Source organism: Sinohyriopsis cumingii, chromosome 10 (genome assembly GCF_028554795.1).
Source record: "Sinohyriopsis cumingii isolate HCF-2022 chromosome 10, ASM2855479v2, whole genome shotgun sequence".
In the NCBI taxonomy this organism is placed as follows: Eukaryota; Metazoa; Mollusca; class Bivalvia; order Unionida; family Unionidae; genus Sinohyriopsis; species Sinohyriopsis cumingii.
Window position 1 is genome coordinate 43,488,627 of NC_142970.1, and position 15,269 is coordinate 43,503,895.

Consider the following 15,269-nt stretch of genomic DNA (forward strand, 5'->3'; position numbering starts at 1 on the left):
CCCTTTTTAGTGACCCTTGATTGACTCCTTCCATCCCTGATATTGTCGAATCATCAGAGATCCTAGGACATACTAACTAGCCACAGTATGCACAATATAACAATCTAATCATTGGCATAAACAAAATGAAACTGAACATCACATTTGAATGATTCACTTTCTCTTAGAAATAAAATTACCAAGCTTAAACGGGGGCCGAGTGGTCTAAAGCGCTCACCGTTCCGGATCACTGCCATCTCACCTCTGTCTGCGTGAATTCAAGTCCAAGGCTCGGATAGCCTGCCAGTAGCTTCTCGTGGGTCGGTGGTTCTTCCCTGGGTTTTCCAGGGTTCTTCCTCCACCAGTTATACTGGCCGCCATGTATAGCCTATCTTGTGCTGAAAAATGGCGTTAAACCCTAGAACAACAACAACAACAATCAAGCTTAAACAAATTGCAATTAGTCTAATTGTTTATGTCAATAAGACAAATATGATAGATCTGAGTGAAGGATCTAAGTGATTTTTGCTCAGCATAACTTGGCTGCTTCCGTTTCATTCAAAGTCAACCTTTTGACAGGTTAGTTGCCATATACTATTTTCTCTTCTCCCTATCTCTGTGCATCCTCTTTCAGGTTAGCAATTTTCACTTGGTTGACTTCTGTCTCTCTCCACTGTGTGCAACACTTGTGGAGACATTATTTCCCTTCTGAAATTCATTCTCATTTACATGAATCATAATCTCTCTGTTCCTTTAAAGTTTAGTGTCCCCCAACTTGCAGACAAGTATCATTTGGACCACATATAGTGTGAAATACTTATTTCCAGGAGTCAACTTCTTGGCTTCCCTAAGAAAACTCTGATTATTGTCAGGACAGAAATTACGTAACACACTGAATTTCATCTGGATATAACACATCATTCATTTAGCTTATCCAATCAGGATTAGCTTTATCTAACAAATAACATTTTAACACATCCATCAAGTTTGGAATAATTCTCTCTATTTCATTTGTATTAATTTACTATTTCTGGACAAAACTATTTTTATGACACTTATTTCTGGATACAGATATTGTCTCTGGATTGTCACAATGTTGTCATTTCTCTGCTACTTAACCCCAAATTAACATTGCTTTTCTACGTCTCTAACTGTAGTCTTAATTAAAAATCACATGCAAGAGCACCACCCTTGTTGCAGTCTGGTGATTTCTTGCCCGCTCAGCCCATGTGTCAGCGCTAATTGGCACATGCCATGCTGACCATGAGAATATATCATCAGTCATGGTGGCGTAATCATCTTTCTTCAACATTCAATCATTACATTCACATAATGTCATGTTAACAGATTGACTATAATATGTTTCATTTTAGAGATTTTTATAATTCAACAACTCAGTTAAAGTGTATGTTGCTAGCTTGCATGGAAGGATGAATAATACTTGATGTTTCATAATCCAGAGCGATTAATAATCTTAGCAAAGACTCATTAGTGAACATGGTTATGATAATAAGAATGTCGTAGTTTAGATGACATGATTTAATTGCAATGAAGACAACTGTATTTGCACTTAACCATATCTCATGTACTACATACACGTAGTTCAATCATTGTAATTTAGCTGTTTCTGATGGTGAGTTGAATAACTTGGTTTCATTTCATTCGGACACTACAGTCAATGATGATCCTGTCTCAAGGGACAGAACTGGAGTCCTCACAGTTGGGAACCAAAACTGTGGGACCAATTGGTCCCCTGGGGAAAAGGAGGCTCTCTTGGGATCAAAAATAAGGTGTCAATATATTCGCATAAGCGACACTAGTTAGTTAAATAACCAAGAAGACATTTTCAGTTTGCATGGAAACAACGCACACCAACGCTACCCTGTTAGAGCACAAGGCAAAGCAAAATGAACTCAACAACTGCAAAATCATCAATATTATAATTTCTTGTTTCTTTACACGTATCACCCAATACCGCCAAAATTCCTCTAAGGTGTTTCTTTATTAACTTTGAATTTCTGCTGAATGGAAAATAAAAATGATTACAGCTAAAGAAGAGGCCAATATGTACAGCTCCATTTCCAAGATGGTTGTGATCAATTGATAGCAATGGTAATAGGCAGTGATTCATAATGATATAGAACACATATGACACTGATGTAATGAGATTAACACAAAGATATAGCACACAAATAACACAGATGTAAATACATTAACACAACGATATAGGATAATAATATTATAGGATGCAAACAACACTGATGTAAAGTATTCACACAAAGATTCAGGACACAAACGTCACTCACGTAAAAGTATTATCACAAATATATAAGGCAAAAATGACACTGATGTAAAGGTTAGGACACAAATGGCACTCATGCAACAGTATTAACACAAACATGTAGGAAGGACACAAATGACACCGATGTAAAAGCATTAACACAAACATATATGACACAAATTTCATTGATGTAACGGTATTAATACAAGGATATAGGACTCAAATGACTGATGTAAAAGCATTAAAACAAAGATATAAGACACAAACGACATCAATGTGAAAGCATTAGCACAAAAATATAGGACACTAACGACTTAATACAAAGATATAGGACAAAAACGACAGTGACGTAAAAACATTAACACAAAGATGTAGAACACAAAAGACACTGAAGTAACAGTTTTAACACAATATGTATGACTCAAATGACTGATGTAGAAGCATTAATACAAAGATATAGGACACAAACGGCACTGATGTAAACTCATTAACACAAGGATACGGGAGAAAAATGACACTGATGTAAGGACATTAACACAAAGATGTAGGACACAAACGACACTGATGTGAAAGCATTAACTCAAAGATAAATGACAAAAACAACATTGATGTGAAAGGATTAACATAAATATATAGGACAGAAATGACACTGATGTAAAAACATTAACACAAAGATATTGTTTTACAAAGTAAACGCCAAGATACGTAAGATATCAGTACACAATCCAGTTCTTGTGTAAGATATATGTACACAATCCATTTCATATGTAAGATACCAGTACACAAACCAGTTGCTGTGTAAAATATATTTACACACTCCATTTGCTGTGGAAGATATCAGTACACAATTCACATGCTGTGTCAGATATCAATACACAATTCAGATATCGTGTATCACCACTGCTATAGCCAATTCAATAAATGATTACTGAAATAAACCAATACACAATTCAGATACTGACTATTGCCACTACTATAGCCAACTGAATAACTGACTTTTGATAGCAAAACCTTAAAAATTAATTAATGTTTACACTTCATGTTTATGTGTAAAATAACTTTGTATGCTTTATTGTAAGATAATTATCAATGGGGATTTGTATGCCCTGCATTAAGGTATTTCTCAACTGGGTTTTGAATGGTCTTTCTTAAGGTATTATTCAATGGGGATTTGTATAATCGACATTAAAGTATTTCTCAACTGGGATTTTTATGCGCAGTCCTACGATTTTATTCAATGGTGATTTGAAAATTCTACATTAAGGTATATCTTAACTGGGATTTGTATCTTCTGTCTCAAGGTATTATTCAATGGGGATTTTTATATACTGCAAGAGAGGACAGTTCCAAACTCATGATCAAAAGTTTAGCCTGTAATTTGACACAAAATTCTAACCCTTGGGAGCACTTTTCGTATCCTATCTCATGCATATGAATCATTCTAATATTATGTTGGTTTTCGTCTCAGAGCAGCTCAGATTTTTTCAAAGTTGTTGACTGTTGCACTGGATGAAACATAAATCAACAGGGAAATAGTAAGAAATATTGCAGTCTTAACACAGGGTTGTCACAGACTACACTTGTAGCAATGAACCTAAAATCCTACCCAAAAAATATGGGTTCCTATTAGTAATGTCAGTGGCTTAAAAAAGATGTAAATAAACAGTTTCTTAATGAAACTAAGGAAAACATTTATGATATGCTACATACTTGTCATTGCAGAAATAGATTTTGCCTCTGTATGTCCAGCATGAATGTATGTAATTGTCAGTAATGCCTGCAGTCGTCAGTAATGCCTGTAATTATCAGTAATGCCTGTAATTGTCAGTAATGACTGGATTTGTCAGTAATGCCTCTAATTATCAGCAATGACTGTATTTGTCAGTAATGACTGTATTTGTCAGTAATGCCTCTAATTGTCAGTAATGACTGTATTTGTCAGTAATGCCTCTAATTATCAGTAATGACTGCATTTGTCAGTAATGACTGTATTTGTCAGTAATGCTTCTAATTATCAGTAATGACTGTATTTGTCAGTAATGACTGTACTGTATTTGTCAGTAATGACTGTATTTGTCAGTAATGCATCTAATTATCAATAATGCCTCTAAATATCAGTAATGCCTCTAATTGTCAGTAATGCCTCTAATTATCAGTAATGCCTGTAATGCATGTAATTGTCAGTAATGCCAGTAATGCCAGTAATAGTCAGTAATGCGTGTATTTGTCAGTAATACATGTACTTGTCAGTAATGTCTTTAATTATATGTAATGCCTCTAATTGTCAGTAATACATCTAATTATCAGTAATGCATGTAATGCTTGTAATTGTCAGTAATGCCTGAAGTTGTCAGTAATGCTTGCAATTTTCAGTAATACTTGCAATTTTCAGTAATACCTGCAATTTTCAGTAATGCCTGCAATTGTCAGTAATGCCTGTAGTTGGCAGTAAAGCCTGTAATTATCATCTTCTTGATCACTTTAAAACCTGTGTCTTTGACTACAAGTAAGAAGAATGGTCATCCTGCTTTTAGAGAGAGAAAGAAAAGAAACAATGTTATTCTCACCTGAAGTGAAGAGTTGTACCAATTTCACCCTGAAATCTAAGAAACAAATCCCTGTCTTCTGGGGTCATTTGAATTCCTGCCTGGTTTAAGCTTTCCTCAACAATCTGTTCAATCGGCTGAAGACATAAAACATGTATTTTACATTGAAAAGAGTCTTCTGTTAGCTTGATACTTCTTTTGATTTTTTAAATTGTAATGCTATGATCTATATTTGCTTCGATGATAATAACGCAAAATACAGAAGTATAAATAATTTACATCTTTTTAAATGGAAGAGTTAATACAAATGTGCAGTCTTAAAAAATGTACACTGCATTCATTGCATTTAAAATGACAAAGACTTACTGAAAAAATCTGTACTCTTATGAAAGTTTATTATATGCCTTGCTTTTTATTTGACAAACTTAATGTAAATGTGTAATCTTATTCAAGTGTATTATATGTCTTGTATTTAATTTGACAAAGACCAATGTAAATGTAAATGTGTCATCTTATAAATGTGTAATCTTATAAATGTGTAATCTTATAAATGTGTAGTGCATGATTTATATTTAATTTGACAAAGACCTATTGTATATGTGAAATCTGTCAAAAGTGTATTGCATGCCTTGCACTTAATTTGAAAATGATTTGTTGTAAATTTGTAAACATACAAATGTGTATTACATGCCTTGAATCTAATATGACAAATACTTACTGTAGCTATAGACTATATTTTTTCACATTTCTCACTTATTATGTAAATGTGAGAAAAACAAGTATTTATTGAAAGAAAAGGGAGCCGTGTTGTATAAAAGTCTCATATTTCAAATATACTGATCTGTTCGAAGTTTCTACATATTGTATGCATGTAGCATGTATTTACTGATATAAATGGGTTTCTTGTAATTACTGATATAAATGGGTTTCATGTAATTACTGATATGAGTTTAATGTAAATACTGATATAAATGGGTTTCATGTAATTACTGATATAAATGAGATTAATGTAATTACTGATATAAATGAGTTTCATGTATTCACTGACATAAATGAGTTTAATGTAATTACTGATATAAATGAGTTTCATGTAATTACTGATATGAGTTTAATGTAATTACTGATATAAATGAGTTTAATATAATTACTGGCATACATTAGTTTTATGTAATTATTGATATAAATGAGTTTCATTTAATTACTGCCATGTGATAACTTCATATAATTACTGATGTAAAAGAGGTTATAAAATCATGCAAGTCAATTATTATAAGCTAAATAATCGATTCTTATCATGTTAAAACTCTTAAAACTGTTGGACACTCATGGGTGTTTCAAATGAATGTTAAAGCACTGTGTTGGACATTCATGGATACGGTAAATGAGTGTTAAAGCACTGTATTGGACACTCATGGATACTGTAAATGAGTGTTAAAGCACTGTGTTGGACACTCATGGATACTGTAAATGAGTGTTAAAGCACTGTGTTGGACACTCATGGATACTGTAAATGAGTGTTAAAGCATTGTGTTTGATACTCATGGATGTTATAAATGAGTGTTAAAGCACTGTGTTGGACACTCATGGATATCGTATATGAGTGTTAAAGTGCTGTGGACATACACGAAAAGTTCATAAGCAAAACTTTGGGGAAAATACATCTCTGTTTCATATTTGTACAAGAATCTGCTTAACCTTGCTGGAATAGAAGCCACAGAATTATGACTTATGTCTCCCAGATTTGTTTTCAGGACCCATATTAAGGTCAAAGAGAACCCCCATCTGTATACAAATACCATACAAATATCAACTAGGACATCTGTTTCCAGGACCCATGTATTTAGGGTCAAACAGAACCCCCATCTGTATGCAAATACCATACAAATATGGACCAGAACATGACTGTGCTAATAATAGCAGATATAGTATGATCTATTGGCCAACACATAATGTCCTTGCACTATAACAGTACAGCAGCCAAGCAAGCAATTCAACATGCCTATTTGACTGGGAAACATCTGCTGTCAACAGCAGACATTGATGCAAAAACAGTATGGTGTATGTTCAATAGCAGCAGCAGTCTCATACATTGTTGACACTGATTAACATTATATATATATATATATATATATATATATATATATATATATATATATATATATGTATGTATGTGGGGTCATCTTAATTAGAATAATACACCACATGCTGATATGTATCTTTTCCAACATAGGCATCACAGAACATTCACTGACTGCATGTGTAAGGTACTGGCCAATTGATTTTCTGGTGGGGGGGGGGGTTGCTATTAAGCTATTTTCTTTTTTTTTGTATTATAATGATTAAATTTATTTCAAATAACAGGATGGATTAATGTTCTTGTAAATCAGATCAAGATATTTGTTCCAGTTATTGATTGATGGTTTTATCTTTTAAAGACAGATGCCAACTAAAGACAAATACAATGTTGGTCCCATATATAATTGCTGTATCCTGTGGTAAACATCACAGTATATTCAGAAATACTGTTGTACAATGTAGAATTTGCTTTATCCTGTGGTAAATATCGCAGTATATTGAGAAATACTTTTGTACAAAATAGTGTGATATCCAGCTCAACAAGGTGGGGGCTTAATGTGACTGGTGGTCTGCTACATAACGTGGAAATATCAGAACAAAGCCTGACAGTTTTATCCATTTTGCCTTGAACCTATTAAAAGGACACCAATAAATTGGTCTGTGAATTAAACTCAAGAATAAATGATAAATAAAGTATAGAAAACCTAATTACCAACAGATAGATAGCTCTCCATCATGTATAGAGAAAACATGTATTTACATACCCTCCTGTCATGTTTGTCTGTGTGTGTGTGTGTGTGATTTGGATTTCTGATGTAGCTTTAACAATTGTTCAGTCATATCGCTACGATATATGCAGAGTGGCAGTTTATAGTGATGTCTAGGACTGGAGCATCATGCCATAGACATGTAGGATGATATTCCACCCAGTCACATTATCCTGACACCAGGCCGACCAGTCCTCTTAATGCTGAGTGCCAAGCGAGTTAGCTGTTAGTACAATTTTTATAAGTCTTTGCTATGACTCAGCCGGGGATCCGACCCACGTTCTCCAGCATCCGAGCAGACGCTCTAAAAACTAGACCACCCTAGCAGTCACGTGTCCTGTTTGTACCCCCCTACCGGTTTTAAATAAAAATGCTAAAAATTTGGTGATTTCATCCATTAATTTATAAGTTCTAACTCGATTGGTGCCATTTCTTTGCGTTTCAGAATGAATGAAGTTCTCAATGTAAACAAACAGAAAGACTGCTCATTATCCTTGTCTTGTTTCAACATCAGTCCATTTCAGTAATAACTATGCAATGTCTACTTATAATATTTCTAAAACAAACTGAACAAATAATAAGGAAAAACTCCTATATACATGTGTTCAAAAATATGTGAATTCCTAAGATGGTGAATGGAATCAAAACACAGACTTGCCCATGTAAATATGGTGACCTTGTTAATAAAATAACTCGAATTGGGTTAGAATCCATACTTTGTTTCAGTGACTTTAAAGTAAGTTTCTTCATTATAAGACTATTGTAAATAAATGATCACGCATAATCCGAATTTTGGAAAAAAATAAAGCCTGGAAGAAGGATGGTTGTTGTTGTGGGGTTTAACGCCATTTTTCAGCACACGATATGCTATGCATGGTGTCCAGTATTAATGGTGGAGGAAGAACCCGGAAAACCCGAGGAAGAACTACTGACCCACGAGAAGCTACTGGCAAACTTTCTCACATACCCACATTAGCCGAATCCTGGACTCGAACCCAAGCAGACAGCAGAGATGGCAGCGATCCGTAACAGAGAGCGCTTTAGACCACTCGGCCACTCGGGGCCCCGGAAGGAGGAGGGTCAGCTTATCTGCGGGTCTGAACAATTTTAAAGCTTTTTTTGTCTCGATTACTGGTATTTATTGTTATTGTCGATCGCCTAATAATGCCACATGGCTCATATGATATGTGTTGTCGTGAAGTGAAACAAATATCTTTTTCTAACTTAACTGGTAGGATAATGAATGGAACATGTATTGTAGTACTTGACGTCTATTTGACAGACGTCCATTCACTAGTAAATACATCCATACACGTTAGTTGGGAGGGGGGAACCAGACATATACAACCTAACCTATCCAAAAAAAATAAAAGCTTTTTTTATGTGTTTCTGTATTCCCCAAATGTATGTTGCTTGTTTAATTTTGTAAAAAGAATTTTGAATTGAAAATTTATTTAGAAATATTTTGGTTAGGGTATTTCTACGGTTCCCTAGTGTTTCTATAGGGTTGTTCATCCGGGTGAGGTTTCTCACATACTCGGAATTCCTTCCCTAGTTTCCACAGTTGCTATGTATATGTGCTATATTGTGTGTATGCTCTATATTGTTTTAGTGTTGGGACAGCATTCAGATATCAGATTTTTTACCCAGTTGTCCTGTCATTCATTGGATATAATCTCCATTGATGTATGTTTAAATTTTTATCTCGATTTCGAATTTTGGCGAGTAGAACGGTGTAATAATTATGATAATAAATTAAAATCCTTTGTGTTTTATGTGAGTGCTTTCTGTGTCATTTCCTCGCATTATTTAAACGAGATTGACTGTTCTCGAAATGGGTTCATACTTTCTTTCTCCCATCTCGAGCAGGTCCTCTCTTATTTATGTAACAGCCAAAGTTACCAAAATATTTTAAAGAATCCCTCGAGAGTGAGGTTTAGTAGACAATACAGTACGGGAGCTGTATAGTTAGGAAAACGTAGAAGAGGTAGAAAATATTTAGAAATTAAAATCCTACTTCCTTATATCCTAAACCTTGTTTTATGTTTGTTTGTTAAGTGTTCTATATGGGATGGTTTCCAAGCTCTTTCATGGGCCTGTTCACTTCGCGTGGCACCTTGTGACATAGCCCCAAGACATACTCGACCTGTACTTACCCTGTGTTCCTCCCTCTAAATTTCCTACGTTATGTTTCTTTTAAAATAAAGATATATAAATAATGTACACTAAATTTAGAAATTATGAAATAAAGGCAAGGCACTTCCGCTGCGGGATCCAAGCCAGGGGACAAGTATGAGGGCAAAAGTCCGCTTTCGGTAATCTAACCTTAAGGGGTGAACTTCCCTTGCCCCTATCTCCCCTCCTCTTTTCACGCTTTCGTCAGTCCCGTCCAATAACAATTACCTCTCCACAAGCTTTCATTGTATAAAGTTTTCTTATCATAATTCCCGTCTAAGTATCGGATGTTTTGCCGTTTGTATATCTCTTTTTTACTTATTTCATTAATTATTTGCATTTTTTGAGTCTTCCTATTTTCGCACTGGAATATGGTGTGAACTTTGGTAAATGTGGGTTGTTTTTGCACAGTGGGCATTGAGGCGGTACTCTGACCATATGCCGCCTCACTGCTACCTCTCCTGTCAAACACGCATCATGCATGTATTTGAAGAAAAGGCTTTGTATTTTAAGGCAGATTAGTTTTATCCAGTGCCCCCGAGCCCTTTTCCAGTTTACATGCATTTTCTCCATCTCTACTTTGCTTTTTATCTTACAAGTAATTTCTTCTCTTATCCATTTGTAGGTGTTTTTTTTCTCCATCAGATTCCCAAAGTTCTTTTTTGTCTCTATATTTAACTAATAGGTCTTTGATACTCCTATATCTTCTTGGTATTTCTAGTTGTTTCGTTAGTTTATTATTTTGATATATGTCTTTTTTATGTTTCATTGAAAACCCATACCAATAGATATATACAATCCCTCCCATGGTAATTTTGGCTCTGTTTGTTACCTCTTAAACCTGTTAATTATATTTGCACATTTAATAATTAAGGGACTAGGTATTGCTAGCCCCCCCTTTCTCTTGCTCTATAAATTGTTTCTTTGTTAACATTGTGGGTTTTAAAATCCCATACATAATCATTAATACGGCTTTCAATTTTGTGTAGTGTCTCATTTTTAATGTCTATAGATTTTAAAATATAATTAATATTAGCATACATGTATGTTTTGGCCACCTGGGCTCATGAGGCATAGTGGCGTAAGTGCCCAGATGTTCACATTTTCATTTATTTTAATTTTCATTTGATTACAGTTTTCCTTTCTTCATCTTTACCAAAGTATATTCCTAAAGCTTTAACCTTTACCTTAATTTGTTGTGGTGGTAAACCAAAGTGGTTCCCCTGCCAGTTCCCTATTTTTAAAATTTCCGTTTTGTCATGGTTGATTTGGGATCCTGAGGCCTTACCAAATTCTTCGAATTCCTTTACAAGGTGCTTAAAGGAATTGGGATCCTTGATAAAGTTTGTGCAATCGTCTGCGTGCTGTAGCATTTTCACCTCTTCTCTGATCTTTGGAACTTTGGTACCTTCAATTTTGTTGTTTAGTCTTATTTTTATACTTAGAATTTCTACTGGAATTACATATTGCATTGATAGGGGGCATCCTTGCCTCACCGATCTTTTAATATCAAATTTACCTGTATTGGCTCCATTTACCTGTACTCTTGAAGTTATTCCGCTGTACTGGATTTTTGTCCATTTTTGGAAATTTTTTCCAAATCGAAATTTCTCCAAGACCTTCTGTTTATAGTTGTGTTCAAATCTATCAAAGGCTTTTTCCTGGTCGAAAAGTACCATACCCCCTTTCTGTCCAGAATCATTTATAAAGTCTATTATAATTGTCTTAATGCTTAAAATATTATTTTGAATGTCCCTCCCTTTTGCCACACATGTCTGATTTCTCTTGATTATTTTATCCATTCCTTTTTTTTACGTGGTCTGCTAATATCTTACTTAATATCTTATAGTCTGTATTTAGGAGGGAGATGGGCCTACACTTTTTTTAAAATCTTCCCTATCTCCTTTCCCTTTATATATCAATATGATTGTCCCCTCCCTCATACTGCTTGTCATTGTATCATTTCTTAGTAATATATTAGTATACAACCATTCTAGTATGGGCAACAACTCGCCACAAAACTTGAAATATAATTCCGCGGTGAGACCATCTCTACCTGTTGATTTCCCTTTAGGTACATTGTTAATTACACTTGTAATTTCATGTGTCGAGATGAAATCATCACATACGTTTTTATGATCTGATGATATCTCGCATTCTATTCCTTGTAAATATTCATCTATCGTAGTGTTGTCTATTTCTTGAGATTGGTATAATTTGGTGTAGTATTCCTTAATGTGATCTAAAATTTTATTTTTATCGGATGTTTTCTTGTTATTTCCTAGTTTTAAACTGTCTTAAAAAAATTCTCCTCCCCTCCTCAATTCTTCTCTTTTATACAGTCCATCTGCTTTTTTAAAATAAATCTGAGTAAATTTCCCAGCTTTTAGTTCTCTTCCTTTTCTTTCATCCTCCAATATCTTACTTAACTTCTCTCTTAAAATGTTTTCTCTTTCTGGCATCATACCCTTTTTTAAAAATAATTTTCAATTCCTTCTTTGTCCATTTTAATTATATCCTTATTCTTGAGAATATAATTGCTTTCCTTTTAAATTTTTTCTTTAAATTATCCCATTCTTCAATTATGTCACGGTTCCCCTTGTTTCTAAAATTCTTATATCCTCTTTAATTTCCTTAATGAATTCTGGCTCTTCTAAAATGTTATTATTAAATTTTCATTTCCCCTTACCCCATTTAGTTCTACTTTTAATCTCTAAGTCCAAGTAAATAAGTTTATGATCTGATATTTTTCAATTAAATATACCTGTATCTTTATACATATTTTTCTCAAAGTGTGTTCCATAAAATTTGTCCAATCTGCTCCCATTTCCTATTTTGGATTCATATGTAAATTCCCTTTTAAGCATATTCAACTTCATATATATAAATATATAAATTGACATATATATATATATATATATAAACACTTTTAGCAACATTTATATTATATGTAATGCACACTTATTAGAAGTATAGAAAATAAATAAATAGAAAAGAGAATGTAAAGAACAACAAAACAAAGATAAAACATTAATAAATAAAAATAAAATTAGATAAACAGATAAAATATATGTACTAATATAATTTGTTCAGCTACTAAGTAGGTTATTAGAACTCAATTTATATAATAAAAAATATGTATAAAAAATATGGTGTTCATAACGCTTGCTATGAAGTATTTTATAAATAATTAAATACTTTGTACAGAAAATTCATTTACAACTGCAATTTCATTTTTAAAGAGTTAGTAAACTTATTTTTATGTTATTAGATTCTACTTTTACCAATTAAATTATTTTTGCAAAGTAGAATAATCATATCTAATTGTACACAAGGGACATAATTCAGAAAAAAAAAAATGTCACTTAATGTCATATAGTGTTTTTGAATTTAGACCTTTTGGATATACCGTATTAAGACGGTGAATCCAATAGGTTTCCTTTAGTAGACGTTCCATTTCAGGGTCAGTTTTAACAATAGGTTGGAAGGAGAAATCTTGCAATGTATGGGAATTTTTGTTAAAATATGCGGCAACATGAGATGAAAATGATTGATCGATATAATTTTTTATATCTGATCTGTGTTGGTTCATACGTTTAGATAGTTGTTGACTGGTTTGTCCAACATATTGGATGCCACATTTTTTGCATGTTATCAAATAAATAACATTTGATGTTGCACAATTTATATCACAATGCATATTAAAAGTTTCTTTCGTATTATTACTATTGAAAGAAGTATTTTCATTAATAAATGAACAGTGTGAACATCTAGGTCTATTACATTTAGTTGATGATCCTATTTTATATGATGGTTTTTCTAATTTAGAATTAGTTAGGAAATCTTTAAGATCTTTAGTCCTTTTACAAGCAAGTGTAGGTTTGCTTTCGTGTAGCGATTTAACACTTGGTTTACATGGTAAGTTTAATAAATCCCAATATTTATTGATAATCTTACCTATATTAGGCAAACTTGGATTATATTCAATAACAAAAGGAACGATATCTTCATTTTTACTTTTGATTTTATATTGTAAAGAATCAAGCTGTGTAAGAGAAGATACATTTTGGAAAGCAGTATTAATGATATCAATGGGGTAGTTTCTATTTAGAAAATGCTGACCTAGCTCTGTCAAAGATGATTTAAAAACAGCATCATCCGAAATAATTCTTCTGTATCTTTTTGTTTGACTATATGGTATCCCATTTTTACATAATAATATGTAAAAACCTCTAATACCTTTAACCTCTAATAAGTGTGCATTACACATAATATAAATGTTACTAAAACTGTTTATCTCTATTAATAAACTTTTATGTAGTTATCAGTAGAGATATATGTATCTTTAAGATCCAGTTTTATATATTTATATGTATTAAGATATCATTAATCTTTGCTGTACATGCACATCTCCATGTAGATTATTCGTTAAAGTATAAGATGATTACGTTAAAAATGTAAGCTATGATGTCATCTTGTTTATGTCATATTGTTTATTTCATTCATCACTTAGAAACAACATATTTAATGACGTAAGCAAGATATTGAATTTAGTCTGATGAAGCATTAAAGCGAAACCGGTCAACATTCTACGTGTTGGTGTTGTTTATTTTATAATTTATATATATATATAAATTTATGATTTTTTAAAAATAAAATCCATTTCAGGTCTAAATCTCATGTCATTTGTTGTTAAGGACCCTATCCTATCAGTGGAATCCCCCACCCAATTTAAATCTCCCCCTAAAACAAGATCCTCCATAGTATATTTCTCTAAATAATTTGATAGTTTTTCTATAAATTGCTGTTTTTGGTACTTATTTGCTGGTATATAAACATTAATAAAATGTACACTTTTGATGACTATATGTAGTAACCTCCCTTTAAAAAATTATCCCTCCTCTCTTCTCTCCCATTTACACCCTTTTTAACTATTTATCACTACCGCCACCACCCCTCTTGTGTCTTTTCTAACATAATTATTTAAAATCACAATCCCATTCATTTTCTCTTCACATAAGGATATTAAGTCTTTTGTGAAACCATCGTTTGACTCTTTTATAAAAATCATTATATTGGGTTATAGTGCTTTAATTTAAAATTGTATCCCTATTAATTCCATTAACCTTTATTGACAAAAGATGGAGGTTTTTTCCTTCCATTTTTGTTGTTTCCCCAGGTTGCTGCTATTTTGGTTGTATGTACATTATAATTTAGTGTGATAAATGCTAGATATGTTAAATAATGTTTTAAGTATTTCCGGTTAGTTAATTAGTTTAAATCTATGAGTGGGGGGGGGGGGCACTCGGTCTCCCCCTGTTATGCTTTATGTTGGTGTTTCTAACGTTTCTTCGTCAGTTTTATTTGTTTTATCAGTCAAGTTCTCAGTTTCCATTTCGGTCTCCATTTCCGTTTCCATTCCTCTGTCCGTAGCACTGTCGTATT

At 33.1% G+C, this 15,269-nt stretch overlaps 1 protein-coding gene across 1 annotated transcript in view; it reads right to left on the reverse strand.

Moving 5' to 3' along the window:
* The window catches only part of LOC149789944 (uncharacterized), a 47,935-nt gene that overhangs the window by 16,075 nt on the left and 16,591 nt on the right, over window positions 1–15,269 (reverse strand). Inside the window, exon 2 of the mRNA XM_089972020.1 lies at window positions 4,828–4,943. Coding sequence (XP_089828146.1) covers window positions 4,828–4,943 — 116 coding nt within the window. The remainder of the gene's footprint in view (window positions 1–4,827; window positions 4,944–15,269) is intronic.